At 49.9% G+C, this 23,141-nt stretch overlaps 1 protein-coding gene across 7 annotated transcripts in view; it reads right to left on the minus strand.

Moving 5' to 3' along the window:
* RAP1GAP2 (RAP1 GTPase activating protein 2) overlaps window positions 1-23,141 on the minus strand; it is a 219,175-nt gene that overhangs the window by 131,318 nt on the left and 64,716 nt on the right. For 2 of the 7 annotated variants that reach the window (XM_045164905.1, XM_045164904.1), the window contains exon 1: window positions 15,660-16,629. The exons of 4 other annotated variants lie outside the window; for them this stretch is intronic. In XM_045164905.1, the coding sequence (XP_045020840.1) occupies window positions 15,660-16,459 (800 nt within the window). In that variant the 5' untranslated portion in view covers window positions 16,460-16,629. Of the gene's footprint in view, window positions 1-15,659; window positions 16,633-23,141 lie in introns of those variants that run through there. One more of the 7 variants, XR_006640809.1, reaches the window with a different exon arrangement.

A 23,141-nucleotide genomic window follows, 5' to 3' on the forward strand; every position in this document is an offset into this window, starting at 1 on the left:
GTCCATGAGCAGTTGATTGCAGGAAAGAAAACGTGGGTTACAAGGAGAGCTCACAGGAGGGGACCCCATCCCTCCAGCACCTGCTCCCTGGACTGACCTTCCCCAGTAACACATGACCATCAGTGGGGAGTGAAGCTTGGGCAGGACAGAAGCTTGGGGGACCCCCAACTTCAGCATGTGGACTGCACTATCAGGGAAGGAAGGACTGTCGCTTCCCTGGAGTCCCCACGGCACTCTGGGTCCAAATGCATCTCCATTTTCACAGAAATGAGACTAGAGCCGCCCCTATCTGCCCACCCCATCTCTACCCAGGGAAACACTCTTTTATCTGCTTTACGTTTTAGGATCCTGAATAAGACTTTTTTTTTTTTTAACCACTGTAGCCATTTTTAAGCACGATTCAGTATCATGCAGCCATCACCACAATCCGGTTCCAGAACTTTTTTCAGAACCCTTAACAGAAGCTTTGTATACATTAAACGATAATTCTCCCTAACCTACCCCCTTAGCCCCTGGTAACCTCTATTCTAGGGCTTCCCTGGTGGCTCAGATGTAAAGAATCAGCCTGCAATGCAGGAGACTGGGGTTTGATCCCTGGGTAGGGAAGATTCTCTGGAGGAGGAAATAGCAACCCACTTCAGTATTCTTGCCTGGAGAATCCCATGGACAGAGGAGCCTGGCGGGCTACAGTCCACGGGGTCACAAAGAGCGACATGACTGAGTGATTAACACACACACAAGCTCTACTCTACTTTGAATTTTTGTGTCTCTTTGAATTTATCTATTCCAAGTACCTCATACAAGTGGAATCATCCAATCTCTGTCGTATTGTGTCTGGCTTAGCTCATTTAGCACAATATTTTCTTTTTTTGGCCACAACTCATGGTTTGCCAGATCTAGTTCCCCAACCAGGGAGTGAACCCACATCCTCTGCAGTGAAAGCACAGAGTCCCAAACACTAGGCCACCAGGGAATTCCCAGAACAACATTTCAAAGTTCATCCACGTGGTAGCAGCATCCCACTGTATGGGCTTCCAAGGTGGCGCTAGTGGTAATCCGCCTGCCAATGCAGGAGATGTAAGAAATGCAATGCATGTGTGCATGTTAAGTCACTTCATCTCTGTCCGACTCTTTGCAACCCTACAGACCACAGCCTGCCAGGCCCCTCTGTCCATGGGATTCTCCAGACAAGAATACTGGAGTGGGTTGCCATTTCCTTCTCCAGGGGATCTTCCTGACCCAGGGATCAAACCCACATCTCTCTAAACCATCAGAGCCAGGAGAATGGACAGCAGTTGGTCTTGTCCTGCCCCACTTCCATCCCCTGATCTTCTGATAGCAACATACCCAATTTCCTCGGATGACCCACCCCTCCTATTGTCTCAGCCCAGGTGACTCCACCTCTGGGATCCAGAGTGGGCACAAGACCCAGACTTGGCTAATCAGTGTACCCTATCCTGGTTAGGGAGTTTGGCATGGACAGGGACATACTGTTGTATTTAAAATGGATAGCCAGGAATTTCCCTGGGGGTCCAGTGGCTAAGATCGCACCCCCAGTGCAGGAGGCCAGGGTTTGATCCCTGGTCAGGGAACTAGATCCCACATGCTGCAAATAAGAGCTGGTACAGTCAAATAAATAAATATATTTTTTTAATAAATAAATAAAATGGATAACCAACAAGGACCTACTGTATAGCACAGGGAACTCTGCTCAATGTTATGTGGCAGCCTGGATAGGAGGGGAGTTTGGGGGAGCCTGGATACATGTATCTGTATGGCTGAGTCCCTTCACTGTCTACCTGAGACCATCACAACATTGTTAATCGGCTACACTCCAATACAAAATAAAAAGTTTAAAAAATTACTCTATGAGGATGGGAATTGAACGTCATTCTAATAAAACTTCACTTCCTCTTGAACAGAAATTTCCTCTAAAAAAAATTAAAAATGAATACTATCCCTCTAGCCAAAGTCAAGGATGGGGGCACAAACCACTGTATCCAAGGTGAGTCACCCTTGGGACTCTGGCTGATAGTACTGGTCTTCCTATTGGTGTTGCTAAACTGGCAGTATGTAAGCCTGAAGCAGCCACCATCCAACTTTGTGGACAGCCTATCTGAGGATGAAGCCAACCCAAAAGAAAGCGTAGCCTAGAGACTGAGAAAGAAAACCGGTGTCCAGGGACACCAATGAAGCCCCGGATCCAGCCATCCCTGAATTGTGCCCTCTGAACTTTCTAATTGACCTAACCCAACACACTTCTTTTTTTCCTTTAAGTTAATTTGAATGGGGGTCTGTCACTTGAGAATCCCAGGGACGGGGAGCCTGGTGGGCTGCAGTCTATGGGGTCACACAGAGTCGGACACGACTGAAGCAACTTAGCAGCAGCGGCAGCAGCTATCACTTACAACCAAAAGATTCCTGACTAATTCAGCTCAATTTCTAATCAAGGAGTCATTTGGGGGACTTTCCTGGTGATCTAGTGGTTAAGACTCTGTGCTTCCACTGCCCGCGGCATGGGTTCAAGCCCTGATCAAAGAACTAAGATCCTATGCGCTATAAATTTAAAATTTTTAATTAAAAAAATTTTGTTTTTAAAAAGAGTCATTTTGGAGGTACCACCCTCCAACACAAAGACCCTCTAACCTGAAACCCCTGATTAAATAGATGGCATTAAAACAAATGTTAAACCATTGTTCTTCAAAACACAAAGATCATTTTGAAGTTTACGTCTCCTTACAATCTTTCTATAAAACATGACAAATTATCTTTTCTTGCTGTTCAGACAAGGAAACTGAGTCACAAACTGATTTATTCACTATTAAATAAAAAGCTTTGGTCTCTTGGGAAAAAATTAAAAAACAAATGTTAGAGAACTCTATTTCAACTGTAACGTTGACTGATTCTTTGTTTATATGCTAACTGGGGTTCCACACTACCACATAGGTTTGGGGTTGGGGGTCACAGAGCAGTGAAGCCCCCCATTGCCTAATCTGCTTCTCTCCCTGCCATTCAGCACCAACCACAAAATAGACCCAGATGACCTTGACAGCCTCATTTCCCGCTATTCCTCACCATGAAATCCACATCACAGTCCAGCTGGGTTCTGAACGTGTCCCCTGCTCTTCCCACCTGCATTCCTTTGCTTACACATGCTATTTAACTAGAATGTAGTTCACCACTTCATCATTCCCTTCTGAAATCTTCAGGCTCCATACCGTGTATCATGTGTACTCAGTCATGTTCAACTCTTTGTGACCCATGGACTGTAGCCCACCAGGCTCCTCTGTCCATGGAATTCTCCAGGCAAGAATACTGGAGTGGGTTGCCATTTCCTCCTCCAAAAGATCTTCCTGACCCAGGAATCAAACCCACATCTCCTGTGCCTCCTGCATTGCAGGCCGATTCTTTACCACTGAGCCATCGAGGAAGTCCATGGCCCACCTCAAACACCACGAATTCCAAGAAGCCTTCCTCGGGTGGCCTCCAGGGCACCAGGCACCTCTTCTCCAGCACCCCCACCTCTGGTCTTGGGTTCACACTACACGTCTGATCCCTCCTTCCAGGGGACTGACTGCCTGAGGCAGGAAGAGTCTCTCGTTCTCCTCCTGAACCGCGTCGTCCAGGGCCTGGTACATACCCCGTGCTCCACGGATGGGGAGGGCCGTGAACTGAAGCAGCACAGGTGAACGTCTGGAACCCAACTCATTCATGGAGGAGAAAGAGAGGGCAAATGCTGCAGAGGGGGTGGCAGCACCTTCCAGCAGCAGGGAAAGGGCAGAGGACCTGCAACGTGGAACCAGGTGGCCTTGTTCCCATCACTTGTATCACAGCCTATGTCCTGCTCCGCGTGGCTGTGCCCTTGGGGGACCTTGTCGGCTCTCGGCAACTGGCCTTGGTTGACGTCATGCTCAAAAGCCCTTTCTGGCTTATTTGCAAATAGAATTTTCAGATAGCCTGCTTCGGTTACCCCTTAATTTACACACTCTTCCTGCCTTTGCATCTCGGATTAAGTATCTTATTAAAATAAATGTTCTATTAAAATACAGATGGCACGGGAAACCCAGGCTGCGGCCCAGACCTTCCCATTCTCATAAAGCAGTGGGAATTTCTATTCTAATCAGTGAGGACAACAGCCAAGAGACCTTTCAGCTTATCTGACACCTGACAGGACAGAACTCTCCCCCACCTAAGGCTCCATGGACTGCGCCCTCTCCCCACCCATCAGCTAAGGCCTGGGGTTCCAAAGAAGCCCAGCTGCCCAAGAGACCTATCCAGTTCCTTCCTCACAAAATAACAAAAATGTGCTAAAGTGTCATGGTTCACTATAATGTGAAGCCTTTTCATACACTTGGTAGGTGTCTCATACACCTGAGATACAGTACCGTCCACTTCGTAGAAGGTGAAAGTCAAGGGCAGAGAGCTCAAGGAACTTGGCCAGGGTCACCATGTAATAGGCGAAAGGACGAAAGCCTAGGATTTGGCATCAGGCTGGGGTTTGAATCTCAGCTCTCCTATACAAGCTGAGTGACACTGGCTGTCACTCCTGAACCTCCGCTTTCTCCTCCATGAAAAATGGAAATCACGATGAGCAGTCTTGCAGAGAATGAAACGAGTGAGGTTCAAGTGCCAGCCCAGTGCCATGCCCAGAATGGAGCTCAATACTAGTTCTCACCCCTGTCCCTTCTCTTGGGAATTCCTGAGTCTGTGTTCTATGGAACCCAGCCTCCCATCTTTCTGTTATTTTTGTTTGGGGGGTAATTAGGGAGGATAAGACAGGAGGAACATCTACAGGCAAATGAACAGTGGCCATTCTCCAGCCCAGCTCCTGCAGGGCACCCAGCCACACTGCCAGGACCCCTCATTTCCGGTCACAATGGACTTGCCCCAAACCAAGGAGACCCAAGGGCATGCCTGGCTAAGACCCAACCCCCAGCCTGCATATTTCATTAATTACACATAGAGCTCCCCAACCCTGAGCCTCCTGCTTCCCACACTCTATACCCAATCCCTCACAGCAGGGGTAGGTGACACAGGGGAAGCCAGGTATGGGTGTTGGGGTGAGCAGGAGGGCACCAGCCCCACAGGGAGCCGGCAACTGGCAGTGGAAGTGCCAGGCAGGAAGGCAGGCCCGGCCAACATTGCCAGAACTTCTGATTTCTCCATAGAAGGCTGAAATACACATTAGTAACACGGAATCTTCCAATTCAAAAATACTGACTTAAAAGTGAAAAACATATGTGGGTCTAACAAGTCCCTGGAGAACAGGCAAGGCTTTGCGCTGTTCCCTGCTGCATCCGCAGTGCCTCCAACAGAGTCTGGCACAGAGAGGAGGCTTCTCAAAGACCTAAGGAGTCTGCAGGGGCCAGCTTCTGACTTCTGCTTCCGACTCTAAATGCCCGGGTGCCAGCTGTCCCCACTCTCTGCAGACAGGACCGTCTGGTTATGAAGCACATGACAGTGAAAAATGAGTGGGGCGGGGGGTCTTCCACCCTTCCAAGGGTCTGTCCTGTAAACCCAGTGAGAGCTGCACCTTGCTCAGGGGCTATTTTTGAGCCCCGAGAGTAAGCGCTTATTTGGGGGGGGTGTTATTATTATTTTTTAAACGTGTAACCTTGTATTGGAGTAAAGCTGATGAACAATGTTGTGGTAGTTTCAGGTAAAGTAAAGGGACTCAGCCATAAATACACATGTATCCATTCGCCAGTGGCTCAGCAGTAAAGAATCAGCCTGCAATGTAAGAGACGCAAGATATGGGTTCAATCCCTGGGTCGGGAAGATTACCCTGGAGGAGGAAATGACAGCCCACTCCAGTATTCTTGCTGGGAAAATCCTATGGACAGAGGAGCCTGGTGGGCTACAGCCCGTGGAGTCACAAAGAGTTGGACATGACTGAGTACCCCAGCACATTCTCCCCCAAACTCCCCTCCATCCACATAATATTGCCACATAATGTTGAGCAAAGTTCCACGTGCTATACAGTAAGTCCTTGTTGGCTATCCATTTAAAATATAGCAGTGTGTACATGCCCATCCCAAACTCCCTACCAATCCCTTACCTCCATCCTTCCCCCTGGTAACCACAAGTCTGTGCTTTGAGAGTAAGCATTTATGACAAGTATTAGCACAGCGCCCTGATTGTACCACACACATTCAGTGTGGTTGGTAAAGATCTTTACAACAAAGACACAGAAAAGTGGGAAGGAAGGGAAGGATGGGGAGGGGGGCAGCTCTGACCAACAACCAGCTCCCACCCCACCACCCCCCTTCAGAGAAGTGGCCCCGCAGGGTCAGTCCACCCCCAAAGGGCTCCGGAAAGCAGCTGGCCAGGGCTCCAGCCTTCATGAAGCAGAGTGTTCATAACTGATAAGCTTAAAAGCAAGTGACAATTTTTCAACCCAGCCTCACTCCAAGGGCAGTGAATAAACAGAGCACGGGCTCCAGGTCCCCAGTGAACACGTCTGGAAGGAGAGGGGAAGGTGAAACCAGGCTCATTTGTCCCTAGAAACCAGTGCAGGGTCTGGCACCATCCACCATGGTCGAACTGGGGCTCCCCACTCAGAAATTCCAACTCATGACATGAGTTCCCTTTACCATGGTCAAGGCTACCCCAGGTACCACCCAGATGCAAGGCAATGGGCCGACTCCATAGTAATTATAACTGGACTGTGAAGGAGCCTGAGGGAGCCTGCTGGGGTGCTGGAAAGTGCTACATCTGACCCGGGTGGTATCTACACAGGCAGATAAATACGTGGCAAGTCACTGAGCGGTATCTTTAAGACTTGTACACTCACTGTATGGATGTTACACCTCAGTACATTCATAATAATAGCAGCGGCACGGAATAAGCACTTCTCAGAAGCCAGGCACTGCCTAAGTGCTTATCCTGGGTTCCAGATAATATAATAGTTAAGATCACAGCCTTTGGGCTGCAGCAGAAGCAGGTTAAAATCCCCGTTCCTCCACCTCTGATTCTGTCCCCAGCATGATCCTCGACCTCTGAGCCTCTGTCCCTCAGCTAGAAAACAAAGATAATAACTGGTAGAATTGATAGGCACGCACACGAGCCCTCAGCCCAGAGCCTCGCAAACAGTAAGCCTCAAAAGGTGCTGGCTTGTGACAACCATTCAGTCCTCAACGACCCAGATGCTGCAGCGTCCATCCTAACATACGAGAAACAGGCTCCCTTCCTCCCTAAGCCACAGGCATGTCAGCACCACCTTCCCCATCTTCCCCTAATCCGCGTACCACCTGACTGTTACTTCTCTTAACACTTCTCTTTAAATTAATTCGCAATTTTTTACTTAAACAAACTTACTTTTTTAAAGCGTTATGTAAGTGCCATACACAGAAAACCAGCATCACTTGCCAGAATTTTTTTTTTTTTAATAGCTATTAAAACAAAAAATGCTTGTCCACCTGAAATCATCTTGCCTACCTCCTTTATTTTTTATGGATTCCAGAGGCAAATAAACTCCGTTTGTCGGGCAGGTGTGGGGTGGTGTGGGGACCAGGCTGGGGGTGAGGGGGTGCCTCATCTGCTTAAAATGACTGAGAAACTTCCTGAGCCCTTCAGCAGCCCCCGAGCACACAGAAGTGATTCTCGCTGGTTTAACCAAGCGAGCCTGGCAAGCCCTCTATTTGGCAACATCCTGGTAACCAGCCATCTGTGCACTACACGGGCTCCCAAGAGATAAAGCTACATTTCAAAAAATATATATATTTGCTAATGGCGACTGGTTGCTAATTCAGGCGCCCACTGGCCCCTCTTTGGCATGAATGAAGGGACCCCGCTTCTGCCTGTCGGGTAGCAGCTCCAGGACCCGAATTCTAGGAACCCAGAGTCAGGACAGTCCTGGTGTCCTGGTCACAGCTTCAGGATAGGCTGGACTCAACCGGGACCCTCCCATCTATGGGTCCCTGAACCACGCAGAGGCAGGAAGGAGTCAGAGGAATAACATGAAAAATACACACGTGCAAGTGATCTGGTTCATTTCTCCCCAAAATCTCTTGTGGAAGGAAAGGAACAAGAGGCAAGGGGGGAAATCTCAAACAAGAAAGGAGTTCCCTGGTGGCCCAGTGGTTGAGACTCCATGCTTCCACTGCAGAGGGCACAGGTTCAATCCCCGGTCAGGGAAGTTCTGCAGGCCACATAGTGTGGCCAAAAAAAAAGAAAGAAAAGGGACATCTTGAAACCCATCTCAGAGAGCACTGCAGTATTAAGAGGACTTCAAGGTAAGAAGCAGTGAGCACATTTCGCCTGAGGGGTCAGTGAGTCTCATGAGCACCCACTCATTCATTCAGTAAATATTTACCAAACGCTCCTGTTCTCAGCAATGATGTGAAAAAGGCAAAGTCCTTGCTCTCAGACAACTCGCCTTCTAGGGGAGGAGATAGTCAATGACTTGTTTATTACCCATGCTAGATGATATCAGTTAACGGTAAGTGCCATGGAGGAAATAAATCAGGGTAAAGTTGTAACGGCTGGAATGAGTTGCTTAGGTTGGATGGTCAGAGGAGTCCCTTTGGAGATGATATCTGAGTTGAGAGCCAGGTGATGAGGAAACATGGTTACTGCTGCTGCTGCTGCTGCTAAGTCGCTTCAGTTGTGTCCGACTCTGTGCGACCCCACAGACGGCAGCCCACTAGGCTTCTCTGTCCCTGGGATTCTCCAGGCAAGAACACTGGAGTGGGTTGCCATTTCCTTCTCCAATGCACAAAAGTGAAAAGTGAAAATTAAGTTGCTCAGTCGTGCCCGACTCTTAGCGACCCCATGGACTGCAGCCCACCAGGCTCCTCCGTCCATGGGATTTTCCAGGCAAGAGTACTGGAGTGGGGAGCCATTGCCTTCTCTGCATGGTTAGTGAAGTCATGGTAAATAGCATGTGTAAAAGGCCTGGGGTAGAAGCAAGCCTTGCATGTTCTAGAAACAGAGAGAAGGCCTTTGCAACTGAAGTACAATGATCACAGTGAGGGACAGGGAACAAGGTCAGAGGTAAGTTCATAGAACCAGGGAGGGGACGTGGACCCAGCTTCAGATTTTAGATTTCATTTCACGTGTAATGGAGGCACTTCCCTGTGGTCCAGTGGTTAAGACTCCATGCTTCTAACAGAGGGGATGCAGGTTCAATCCCTGATCGAGAAACAAAGATCCCACATGCTGCACAGCTCCAAAAATAAATAAAGCCATTAAAAAAAAAACTTTAAAAAATAAAATTTTAAAAATAAAGTATAATGGAAAGCCCATGGAGAGCTTCTTGCAGTAGACAGACTTGATCGTATTTGAATTTTTTTGTATTGTTTTATATTTGAATTTTTAAAACTCCACTGTGGCCGCCGTCAGGAGAAGAGGTAAGGGGGACAAGAAGTGAGGAGACCAATTAGGAGATTAAAATAATGGTTCCAAAGGAATCTAATACACTCATTTATGCCTCAAATTCTGTTCCTTAACTCCTCAGACTTGCAATGAGGTTAAAAATGGGAAGCTGGTTAAAGGGAGAGATTTGTTCTTTAAAGCAACGATAGCAACTGGCTCAAGCATGAGACAAGAAAGAGTGAGCACCAGGCCCTTCCGCAAAGGGCAGGACCAAGTCACCTCCTAAGATGAGAACAAGCGGCCATCTGTTCCGGGGCCTGGGAGCAGACCAGCTCCTGCCTTCCACCCTTTCCAGCCCCGGGACTCTGGGGCTCCAAGGCCAGGACTCTTGCACACTCCTCAGGCTCAGACTCCATGCAGCTCGAAGGGCTGGCACCAGCTCTCCCATGTGAGAACCCAGGTATCATCCATGACACCAGCCTTCAAACCCTAAGGACAAAGCAATCAGTGACTGCTGATATCACAAAAGCAGACAACTGGACAACTCCATAGTGTATATGCGTGCTCAGTCACTCAGTCGTGTCTGACTCTTTGAGACCCCATGGACTGTAGCCCTCCAGGCTCCTCTGTCCATGGGATTTCCCAGGCAAGAATACTGGAGTGGGTTGCCATTTCCTTCTCCAGGGCATCTTCCCGACCCAGGGATGGAACCCGGGTCTCCTACATCTTCTGCACTGGCATGCTGCTTGACCACTGCGCCGCCTGGGAGTCCTTCCACTAGCATAGTGTTAGTCGCTCAGTCATGTCCGACTCTTTGTGACCCCATGGACTGTAGCCCACCAAGTTTCTCTGTCCATGGAATCCTCCAGGCAAGAATACTGGAGTGGGTTGCCATTTCCTTCTCCAGGGGATCTTCCCAACCCAGACATCAAACCCCGGTCTCCTGCACTGCAGGCATATTTTTTACCATCTGAGCCACCAGGGAAGCCCAACTTCCACTAGCATAGTCTCACCAAAAAAAAAAAAAAATCACACCCAAATCTACTGTAGCCTCTAAAACTAAATACCACTGACACTTACATAGAGGAAAGGAGAACAAGTTAAATGACACCCAGAGACTCCATCCACAAAATCCTGATTGTGGGAAACTCCCCAAGACAAGCAACCCCCTTTCTTCAATAAAGAAATTATAAGGAGGAAAGAAAAAAAAAAGAGTTGTAGGAGAAAACTTATAGTGAGACGTATCACCAATCACACTGGATTTTGTGAATCTTAACCCCAAAACACTTTAGAAAAACTTTTATGAGGCAACAAAAAGAAATAATCATCTTTGGGGAAATATGAGACGGTAAATGAACCATAAAATCTAAATAAAAAATAAAACTTTTAAGAGGCAATAAGGGAAATCTGAACACTGACTGAATGTGATATTAAGAAATTATTGTTAACTTAGGGGGTATGATCATTGCTAGTTTTTCAGAAGAACTCTTATCTTTAAGATGCATGAAATATTTAAGAATGAAATTATATAAAGTCTGGGATTTACTTCAAAGTAATCTTGCGGGGGAGTGAATTAGTAAATAAATGAAACAAGATTGGCCATGAGTTGATAAAAGCTGAAACTGGGTATTGTATTAGACCATTCTCTCCAATTTTGTGCATGCTTGAAAAGTTTCACAATAAAAAGCTGGGGTTTTTTTGAGCCAAGGATGAGATTTTTCTAATAACCCACATAGGATTAACCCTCTATACATTACGTCCCACCATGGAGGGATCAGATTCGTTAGAGTCACTGTTCTGCCCCACAGAGCCTGCCATGAGTGACTTGCTGAATGATGAGTGAATTTATTTTCCTCCTTGTAAACCCCATGGTGAGAGTTGTCCCAGAATAACTACCCCCTGTAAGATGTGGATTTTTCTTTCATTTATGCTAAATGACCTCTCTCCAGTTCAGAATGTCACACCTGCAGCCACACGGACTTTATCCACACATTTCAGAAGGTAAATATTTTGATTATGATCCCCTGTTTCGAACCAACTGCCAAAGATGCCTGTTGCCCCCGAGTCAATTCTTAGGCAGGTTGATAAGAAGTCCAGAGTCCCCAAGGAGGAGGAGAAAGGGGTCTGAGGCTCTCAAGGAGGAGAAAAGGACAAATATTTTTTTCTATATTGCCTTGTCTTAGCCAATATAACAATGTATCTTGCTCAAGGATATGTTTCTCCTTAACAAGAACCCTGTGACTAATCTTGTTATCTTAAAACTTGTATACTGTGGGAGCGGGTCTGGTAGGACCTTTCTATTGTTAGTTCTAATCTTGTTAATTTAAGATATATGTTGTGGGAGTGGGTCTGATGAAAGTATATAAAGCCTCCTGGTGGCTCAGACAGTAAAGCATCTGCCTGCAATGTGGGAGACCCAGGTTCAATCCCTGGGTTGGGAAGATCTCCTGGAGAAGGAAATGGCAACCCACTCCAGTACTCTTGCCTGGAAAATCCCATGGATGGAGGAGCCTGGTAGGCTATAGTCCATGGGGTCACAAAGAGTCGGACACAACTGAGCAACTTCACTTCACTTCACAAGACTAGCAAGGGGGACACTCTCCGTCCCCCTTCTGATGTCTATGTCAGAAGCGTTCTCTGCCCCTTTTCATACTTTGATACTGCTACACAAAAGCTCTTGAGTGATCGAGCCTGGTCCCTGGTCCCAAAGCTGCATCTTCTTCTTTGGAGATCACAAAACTGACACTGTACACCATAAGCTATCACCCCTTCAGAGGGCACCACCCGCCTCATCACCCACTTCTATGATTACTGAAGCCATTCTCTGGATCTTACCCCGCTCTGCCACATCTATATGCTATGAAAAACAGAGCGCTCTAAAGCAGCTCTCCAGGGACTTTCCTGGTGATCCGGTGGCTAAGACTCTGTGTTCCCAGTGCAAGGGGTCCAGGTTTGATCCCCGGTCAGGGAACGAGATCCTATATGGAGCAACTAAAAGATCTTGAATGCCGAAACTAAGACCCAGAGCAGCCAAATAAAGAAAGAAAGAAAAGAAAAAAAAAGGGGGGCTCTCCAATACAGGGGCTTCAAAATTGCCATCACCAAGGAAGGCTTTGTTCAGGTGCCTCCTTGGAACCACATTCAAATTCAATCCCCTCTCAAATACAACATTGTTTCCATAAGATCACAGGTGGTAGAATTCCTGGAAGATGGTAGGAAAGAAGCAGGACCTCCAGGTTGTCCCAAATCTCCCACAGAGCCATCAGATCAAGGCTGGTGAGCCCCACTCCCATTTCTCCAGGAGGCAATCTGAGGCTGGCGCTTCTGGTATAGTTCTCAGGACCTACCAAGAGTGCCTGGAAGTCTCCTGCTTCTGCACCCATATGGATTACCGATGTTGTAACCACTCTGCCTGGCATACCTCCCTCCCCCTCCCAAACAATATTTCCAAGTGGCCTGGGGAGGGCAGGAAGATGAAGGACCACTGGGCCATTACTACAAGACACACAGTACCTTCCATCCCTCATGGCCAACAGCCAGGAGTATTATCTGCACAGGCCTGTCAATTAGAGGTGCTGGGAAGATCGATGGGTGAATCAAGCCTTCTGGGATGGATGACAAGGGGACCTGAATCTGACCTGACCCTGTGACGAGATGGGGGAGGAAGGAGGAACTCGGCAAATTTCACACTCAGCATGGAGCTTAGGAAGTGTTTAAGAGAGGCTGGCAGCTGCAGCCTGCTCCAGGGCCCCCATGGCCAGTGCCTGCAGAGCAAGGGTCAATCGTGTGCACTGATTTCAGACACTCAGAGACAAAGAAACTCCAGATAACAAACAGCAAGGGAAGTAAAGGTCGTTCAGCACAAGCATGAAAGCAAGCCCTCTCTCTCCTTGGCAGGTTAAATCCATGGCCAGAGCCATCAGCATGGCAGGAGCAACAGAAAAACAGGACAAAGGCAGAGGCTGAGAGGGTCACCACTGTCTGCCTGCATCGCAGGGAAAAGCACAGAACAGCCAGGAGGAAACACAAGTACCAGGAGCCTGGGGCATCCTCACCTGGGCCAATCCCTTCCTGTTCCCTGTCCAAGTCCTGCCCTGTGCCTCACTGCAGCCCCCCAAGCCCACACTCTCTCTGCTCAGGCCCACACCCACCTGGCTGCCTTCTCAGTCCACACACAGCTGGTCTGGACCACTGGTGGGGCTGTCACCACCTGCCATCTTACCGTGGTTTCCAGGACACGGGCGCAGAGAGGAGAATGGGAGCGATCTGCTGAAATCCCTCCATCCTCATGCAGTACTTCCTACCTATCAGATGCATCATGACCCACATCATCTCCCTTGAGCCTTGCATGCCTTTTGTAGGGATGCAGAAACTGAGGCTCAGAGAGATGAACCCCATCATGTCACAGTCAAGAGAGGAGGGGGAACTAGAGCTTCTAGTCCTCTGTGCAGGGCCTCTACCACACATCCACGTTCAACACTCAGAGACAGGAGCTGTTCTCAACTAGCTGCCTTTCCATGGAGCATGCCTCCCTTCTCATCCCTCAAAACAGGTCCAGGTTGTCTTGGAACAGCCACCCCATATCTTTCTGACTGTAGAGGGCTGGCTTGCTCATCTGTACATATAAAATGCCAAAGAGCAGGGAATGGATGAGAATCAAAGTCTAGGGGAGAATGGGGCCCAGACCTGGAGCCCTGAGCTCCTGAATCCCGCTGGCAGCTTTTTCTGCTAGACAAGTGCATCCTAAGCATCATTCATTCCTAGATCACCTGCAGAATTTGTGCTATGTTCTACACCATCTGTACCATTTCTACTAAATAGACTCATTCTTGTGACTTGATTCAACTAATTTAAAGTGATGCTTCATATCACCACTGCAAGAGAGAACATCAGTACCACTGGCCATAGCCAGGACAGAATCCTAAAAATAAACCTTACAAAAACAACCTAAGTTGCAGGCAGGCACTGTACCCCTACTTAAAGGCCCTGAGCCAGAGGTTTGCTCTCTCTTTGTTGTAAGTGGGAGATTAGCAAGTGTTTAAAAGGTGTTAAAGTCAGACTAGCACCAACCTGAAACTTGCCCCTTGAAGAAATCACAAGGATTAGCAGAGAACTGAAAAGGGAAGAACTTTCTCACTAGGTGACTCAATGCTATTTCATGCTTAACCACCTTCAGTTACTTCACTGGAGATTCATCCCGGGCTGTGGGAAACACTGAATTATAGGAAGGGGGATGAGAGGGACAGAAGACAGCCGGACTGTAGGGGGCAACCCATGCCGGTTGCTCCAAGTGCTCCAGTCCACTGCCCACCACCTCCCCCAGGCACACCCAACTTCTGGGTGAGCCCAGGGGCCACCAGTCACCACCCAGGTATTCTCTGGCTCCATTGTCCTTGTCTGAGCCCTTGATCAACGTAGAATGCAGCACTAACTCTGAACGTCTCTGGAAATTAGAATACAGCAGGGCCACCAGAGTCTGCCCCACACCCCCACCACATCTCTGTGGACAGTCAGCTCTAATGACCCCCAGTTGCTGGCAGACTTTGGGCTCATGTACCCTATAGAGGACAGAGGCTCTGCCAGCCTGTATGGCCAGTTCCCTGGGGTCTTGTGGGTCCAGGAAGGTGCCTCCAAAGCTCCTTTGCCCATCCCAAACCCCACATCTCTCACCCCCACAGGCCCTCCAGCCTATCTCTGAAACAGCCTGGGAGAACGATTTTCAACATTCAGGAGCAAACACGAGAGTAAACCCAAGAATGGTGAAAGACAGAGAAACCCAAAGACAGAGAGACACGGAGGCGGCGGTGGAGGTGATAGACAACCTCCAAACTTGCTCCTGGCCTGACGGCATCTTGCACGAAGCTAGCAGATCCCAACCTGGCCGGTCCCTCGTGGGCTCAGCCAAGTTGCAGAGAAGCAAATGGCATCTCCAGCGCATTGGGCCACTCGGGTCGGGGCCTGAGCCAGGGACGGTCGCCCGGGTCGAATCAATGGTACCCGCGCTGCAGGCTTTGGGAAGGACGCCGCGCTAGGCAAATTCGAGGAGTGGGGGTGAAGGATCTGGTGCCCCTCTGTGGGGGATGGAGACCGAATGACCCTCCCGGCCGCGCTCACCCACCGTCCCCCCCATCCCCGATTCAGCCAATGCCCTGCCTGGGCTTTTTCCCATAACAGCCAGTGTCCGGGGCTAAGCTCCGAACTCGCTCTCCCGACGGCGCCCAGAGTGGAGGCTTTCTCCCATCCAGCTCGGAGCCAAATGCTCTCTTGGAAAAGTCCACCCCAAAGAAAACGGGGATTGAGCCCGAAAGCGGCGGGAAGAGGGAGGTGGCGCCGCCAGGCGTTACCTTTTCTCTTTACTCTGCTTTCGGGATTTGTGCAGGAGTCCGATGAGCACCACGGCGGCGCGGATCCCAGCCTTTCGGCAATGCATCCTGCCCGCCGGCTGGGACATGGCGAGGCCGCCGGCAGTGCCCGGCCGCGCCCTCGCCCGCCCGCCGCGCGCCCCCGCCGGCCCGGCTCCGCGCGCTCCGCGACGCCCGCTCCCGGCCCCTGCGCCGGCGCCCGGGTCCCCGGCCGCTCGCCTCGCATGGGCCCCGCCCCGCCTAGGTGCACCCCGGGGGTCAGGTGACCGGGCGCTCACTTCCCGGCGACCTTCAGCGTCTCCTCGGGCCCCGCCGGGCGGCCGGTGCCCGCTCCCCCAGCGCGGGCATTTCCAAGGCTCGCTCAGGGCGCGGCCCGGACGGGCGGCTCCGGGACTCCGGCACCGATGCGCCGCCCGCGCCCCGGACGCCGCCCCGGCCCCGCCTCTCGGGCCCCGGCCCGGGGCGCCCCGGGTGCGGGAGGTAAGGGCGTCCCGGCCGCCCCGCAGGGAGGCGACCGGCTCGCGCTCAGCGCTCGCGGGGCTCGGCGCCGGGGTTCGCTCTCTGCCCCGCACCCTGGCCCCTTCCCGTCCTGCCGGGCGGCCGGGCCAGGGCTCCCTAGCCTCTCCTCGGTCCCCTCCTCTGCGCTCCGCGTCGCCCGCCCCCGCTGGCCCGGCCCCGGGCTCCCTCCCCAGGCAAAGGCGGCTGACGCGTTCTCCCAGCCCGGCCCGCCGGGATACTTCTCCGATGCTGTCACTGTCTTTAAAACAGAGGGAGAAAAACATGCACCGAGAGGAAACCGCGCGTCCTCAGTCCAAGCGAAACTGCCTCCGCGCGCGGGCACCGCCGCGGGCCTCCCCCACCCGATTCAGGCTGCCTGGCGGTGAGAAGCGCATCCCGCGCCCAGAGCGCGGCGCCCGCCCTCCCGGGCCGGGGCTTCCTGGCGCTTTGACTCGACTGAATGCTAACTCTCACCTTTCCCCAAATCTGGGAAGGGCTCGTCGTGCTGGGGCTGAGGGATCTACTACAGAGTCAGCGTCTGTGTGGGCTGGGCTCAGTGCCCTCGGTTAACATTTGTTCTCCCGACCCTGGGAGTTTGACACAACATAGGGTCCAAGATAGATTTCCCGGCTGTTACACCCGCACCTCGCGTCCCAGGTTGCCAGGGAGATGCAAGTTGAGGGAGGGGGCACCCTATTGCACCAGCAGCCGGGGCCCCAGCACCAGCCGCATGCACCCTGCCTGCATTCTTCCCACATCGCGTCCATGCTTCATCTTCCCTTCAGAACGCATAAGGAAGGTCATGCCAGGTCGTGGGAAAAGGGCTCTGGCCGGGTCCCTACTGCGGGGCGAAAGGTGCTCCTAAGCCCCACTCATTCGCTTCCATTTGCTGCCAGGAAGCCTCACCCCCTCTCAGCACCCTAACTCCCCCCACACTCTGCCTAACTACTGGCTTGGCTTTTCCTTCCACCACCCCCAGGGAAGGGAATGGGTAGAGAGCTGGAGGGAATTAAAACAAGCCAATTAGTCCATCTTGGGGAAACAACCCTGTTGGGGCCGAAGAGGTCCCACAGGCAATTTGCCTTGGTTTTGTTTTGTTGTTGTTGTTGTTTTTTTAATACAGTCTGCTGTTCAAGCAAGCAGAGAAAAGCCAGACAGGAAAGGGACTTTGCTGGAGAGGGGACCGGGGTGGTGAATGGTTCAAGGGCCTGTGGCCTCAACCCCGCCTCTCCAGTGGGCACAGCTTCTTGCTGGCATTGGAATGGGGGCAGGGCAGGGAGCACCAGAGGGATGCCAAATTGTGCCTGGGTTATTTATGAAGCATCCATTAGCCATGGCCTCAGCCCCCTGAGCCTGGCTGGGTGGTGGGAGATCACAGATATAGCCATGGCCATCTATTTATAGCCAGAAAACAGTGCCCCAGGCCCCACCCCTGGGACTGCAGCTAGCCGGGCTGCAAGGACTACACAAGTTAAGTGACCTGAGAATCAGTCTGGAAGAAGGATGGGGAAATGAGTACGTCCTCAGTGGGCAAGGGGGCAGAGCCCCAGCACTAGAGCCCAGGGCTCCTCCAGCCTTTGCCATTCACAGAACCTCTCCATAGTCAGGAGGGTGCTGGGGGCACTGGCCGTAGGTCCAGGCCAGCATAGGGTGTATTTTATCCACACACAGGAGCAGAGTACATCTCAGTGCAAAACCTGACCCCCTCCCAGGTGGGTGACTATGAATGGCTCCCACCTGCACCCACTGCCTGGGAGGTATTTTGGATCAAGTGCATCAGTGGGAAACAGGACACTGGGATGAAAGTGAAAAATCTTTCCACTGAGGAGGTAACTTTATTCATTGCCATTCTGGGGTTCCGGGCCCTCTCAACTCATCTATAACTTCAATGTTTCCAGCCCCAGTGTGGCTGAAACTATAAAGTTGTCCCCAAAAGACCTGATCTGATTCCTAGTGCCCTAAGATGTAGACGTTTCCTGGGGATGGAGAGTCCTACCTTTTGCCCACACCCCACACAGGAAACACGGAAACATTTGAAAACACCAAATCCATCAAAAGCAGAGAAGGTAATGGCCATTTGCTAGATGGGCCCATCCCACCAGCAATTAGGAAATAACTAGGGTGCATCCAGGTTTGTGCAGGAGACTCGGGTAAGAGAACGTTAAGACCACCCTTGCTAAAACAAACGGGGCTAGCACACATGAAACCACAAAACCATCCCATTCCCAGCTGGCTTATCCACTGTGACCCAGCCACTGTTCCCCAAAATCAGGCCATTCACATGCTACCTTCACAATTTTTTGTCTTAATACCATACTACTCAGTTATTTACTTATTATTTTGCTTTAAGTCCACTCATTTCTTAACTAATTTTAAAAGAAAACACTACCACCCTAAAAGTGAAAATCTATTATCACTTGCCATTCACCCCATAAAAACAAATACAAATTTATTAAATCCTAGCTCAATACCATTGGCTGGTGAAGGTTTGGCACCTGAAGTACCTTCGTTAAAAGACAAGCGTTAGATGTTAGCTACATGCTTGTGCGAAATGAAGACCCTGTCCTTGAAAAAATCACAAAGTTTGAAAGAGAATCAAAAGGGAACAATTTTTCAGATGGGTGACTCAAAGGCCCTCTAGGGCCACATCCATGGGGCACTTTGGGGTGGACCGAGAAGGCTGGATGCTTCCAGACTACAGGGAATGAGGTGAGGACAGAAGTGGTCAGAGAAGGGGTCTCCTCCCAGATCCCAAGTCATTTAGCAGCAGTTTATCTGTAGAGGTATCCCAGCTCGCAGGACCTCCAAGGTCTGTTCCAGCCCCCCCCCCTTTCCAGTCCACAGTCCCTGAGAACAAAGTGACTGTGGACTGGAAAGAGAAGGGGGGGGGGCGCGGGGGGCTGGAACAGACCTGGAAGCTGCCAGTTTGAGTCTCTGCCCCTAATCCAAGGAAACCCAAATGCTGCGGGGGCGCCTGGGTGGGAGCTGGAGATGAGGAGGGGATGGGGGAGTTAATCATGAACAGAGGGCAGACAGCTGCACAGCCCCATTCCTAAGGGGCCAGTGGGGTGAGGCAGACAGACACGCATGCTTGGTCCTGAAGAAAAGAGCCTTCTGTGCCTGTGAGGCCGCTCCAGGAGACACATCCGTGTGAAACCGGGACTCAGCCCCGCTGCCAGCGTCCAGGTCTGAGAGAGCCCAAAGCAAGCGCTCCCTCCGCGCCCCACCCTACCTCCACTACTCTCCAGAAGGATCGCAGCCCTTCTTGGCTAGGATCGTGGGTAGATGTGGGGCAACCGGGGCTGCGGAGCCACACGGGGTGGGGCCCTTTACGAAAACCAGCTTTTTTTAGATGTCTTGCTTGTCCCCTTCTTCAGGGGACAGTGTGCGCAGCCATCACACCAACTTTGGAGCAATTCAAGAGTTAAAACCATACAATATTAGATCTGCTCAGGACGGGTCAGAACCCCTCACGCTCTTATGCCTTTGAGGGTACACTCACACACACACCAGCTCCAGCTCAGAGAAATCACTCAGAAGCCCCCCAACCCCACCCCCATGTCTCCTTTCGGCAGAGCACTCACACCTGGGCTTGCAAAGAACCAGACTGACATTCATTCGTGGCAGGTACGTCAGCGCCCCCTGCTGGACCACGTTACTATTGCGTCTCTGGGACATCACCAAATGAGCAGAAGAGGAGGAGCGGGGAGGAGGGGCGGAGAGGAAGGGGAGAGGGAAAGGGGAGGGAAGGGAAAGACTGGGAAGGTCATTTGAGGTGGGGAAGCAGTTTCTATTTTGAAAAGAGAGAGAGAGAGATGCAAGAGAGATCTTCGCCAACACGTTGACTCTCCTCCCAGCTCCTAACCTCCCCTCTCTCAGAATTCATAACCAGCCCCCCAAAGGGGTCCATCCTACAACAGGGTCCTTCGGTAACAGCAACAGGCCATGCCCAGGCTGGGCACAGGAGCCAAGTCTGGGAACCGCAGCGCAGCCTACCTCCCCGGAGCCACACACATCCCACCGAACAGAGGATCTGCCGAGAAACTGGCTCAGATTCTGGCAACGGATCTCAGTGACTTGTGTGGCATTTCCGAGCTCTAGGCAGAGGAAACCAAGCCCGAGGAAACCCACAGATCCCACTCAGCGGCAGGCATCCAACCCTTGGGCCACACATCATTTGGTATCCAGAGCCTGCAATGGACAACGTCCATCAGAACTCTGCTGATTTCCCGTTCGGGAATTACAAAAGGGGGGCGGGGCGGTAGGTGGAAGAAGAAAGGAGTTTTTCATCTTTTTTTTGGGTTTCTGAAGGTATTTAAAATATTTATTTTTGATTTACAGAATTTTTTTAAGAGTGATCCTGGAACCCAGTTTGTTTATTTATGTGGTTGTGTTAGGTCTTAGTCACTCTGCGTGGGCTCTGTTGTTGTGGCGGGGGTTCAGTAGTTGCCCTGTGGCATGTGAGATCTTAGCTCCCTGGCCAGGGATCGAACCCGTGTCCCCAGCACTGGAAGGTGGGCTCTCAACCACTGGACCACCAGGGACGCCCCTATTTATGGCATTTTGAATCGATGAATCTAAGCATGTCTATAGCATGACTATAATTTTTCCCACAGTAGAAACATTCAAAAGGATTCTTCCATGTGTGAAATTCCTGATGAACAGAAAGACGTAGATTTTGCATGGAGGCTGCCCGGGGTCACTCCGGAGAACTGGGAGCAGATGAGGCCGAGGGTGGGTGGCCTGCAGCACACAGTCATCTCACACCCAGGGTCCCTGGGCAGTCCCCACCTCACTGCTTAGCAAATCCTGCCAACTACTGCTACCACTGGAGCCACTTCCAATGCTAGGCTTTCTGGGCTGAGTGGAAAAGTGAGGAAAGCTGTCTTTCCATAATATTAGCAACATTGCTTAGCAACAACTTTCAAAGCAAGAACCGGCAGACTCTCCAAAAACCTATTCTGTTTGGCTCTACAAAGAACACACTGGTTTCTTATATATGCATTATTTATATACCGTTCTGTATAGTCAGTAATGCCTGCTGTGTCTGGCTTTCTCGGGACAGGACATACTACACCTAAGTGAGAATTCCAGACAACAGAGCTTTGAGTAGCAAAACTTTTCTTTGCTTGCTGGCTTGCTTTTACTGTAGTGACCTTGGCTAGAAATTTCTGTAAGACGTCTTACATATTTTTGCCCACTTCAAATACAGGTTTAACAGAATCTTTTCTGGGTGACTCAGAGCCATCATTATCAATATCACCCTCTGTACTTGAGCTAAAACTGTTATGAACAACAGGTCATTGAGATGAGGACCCATTTGTTTCTAGACTTAATAACTTCAATCAGCTGTGATGGAAAGATACCACAGTGAGGGAATAAAACTAAAAGATCCTGCAGTTAGACAAACCAGAGCTCAAATCCTAATTTCAGCTTTTACTGTCTTTGTGGCTATGGGCTAGAAATTTAACCTCTGAGCATCAGTTTGATCATCTGTAAAATGGGAATAACAACGGTGTGTTGCTCCTAGGGTTCTTCCAAGGATTCATTGAACATGTGTGGTCCACATAAAGACTTGTATGAAAATGTTCGTGGTGGTTTTATTCAAAATAGACAGTCCAGGGACCTTCCTGGTGGTCCAGTGGTTCGGCCATGCTCTCACTGCCGAGGGCCAGGTTCTATCCCTGGCAGAGGAATTAAGATCCCACAAGCCACAAGGCATGTTCCAAAAAAAGAAAAAGTTCTTAGTAGGGGGAAAAGGTTAATAGTGTTTATCTCTAGAATTATGATGATTTTTATTGTTGTCTTTGCATTTCTTCTATTTATAATTAAATGATCAGTTTTTATTACTACATGAACTGCATGTTCAGGTTAATAGGATTTATCTCTAGAATTATGATGACTTTTATTATTGTCTTTGCATTTTCTTCTATTTATAAATATAACTACATGTTAGTTTTAATAAGTTAACAGATGGATGTTATAATCAGTTAAAGGAGAATGCATGAAAAGCACTTCACAGGTACTCTTCAAGTGGCCTTTATCACTGTGCTATTTTGAGTGATGGCTCATTGTGACTGCTCCCTGGGAAACCAAATACAGATGTTGTTTAGTCACTCAGCTGTGTCCAACTCTTTTGCGACCCCTTGGACTATGGCCCTCCAGTCTGCTCTGTCCATGTGATTTCCCAGGCAAGAATATTGGAGTGGGTTGCCATTTCCTTCTCCAGAGGATCTTCCCAACGCAGGGATCGAACCAGCATCTCCTGCTTGGCAGGCGGATTCTTTTACCACAGAGTCAGCTGGGAAGCCCTAAATCCACGTGTACCTGGAAGATACGGTAGGTTCAGCTCCAGACCACTGCAATAAAGCAAGTATCACAAGAAAATGATCTGTACCAATTTTTTTGTTTTCTCCAGTGCATATAAAAATTTTTTACACCATACTGTAGTCTAAGTGTGCAACAGCATTGTGTCTAAAAAAAAGTGCACATACTTTAATTAAAAATCACTTTATTGCTAAAAAAATGCTATCATCTGACAATGCAAGGTTGCCACAAACTTTCAATTTTTTTTTAAATAAAATGCAATATCTAAGAAACACAAGAAAGCAAAGTGCAGTAAAATGAGGTTGGCTTGTAACTGAGCTTGTCAAAAATGAGGGCAAGCGTCGTGGGTACCAGCAAGCAGGTGAGTATTCACTTAACAGACACACAGATCTTACACATCCTGAACAGAATACAATGAGGCCCCCAAGATGGCTGTTCTTGTGCTCTCTGTACATCCCCTGCTCAACCAGCCCCTGCTTCACCTACAGCCTACTCATATGACTGACCTTCCTCACAGTAAATGCCTATATACACGTCCTTGGCCCCAGCTAACGATTGTACAATAGCTTATCAAAGGGGGTGATGGGTGTGCTCCTCTGCCAGTTTCCCTGATAACTGATGAGCCAACCAGACATCAAT

This window comes from Bubalus bubalis, chromosome 3 (assembly GCF_019923935.1).
Source record: "Bubalus bubalis isolate 160015118507 breed Murrah chromosome 3, NDDB_SH_1, whole genome shotgun sequence".
Taxonomy (NCBI): Eukaryota; Metazoa; Chordata; class Mammalia; order Artiodactyla; family Bovidae; genus Bubalus; species Bubalus bubalis.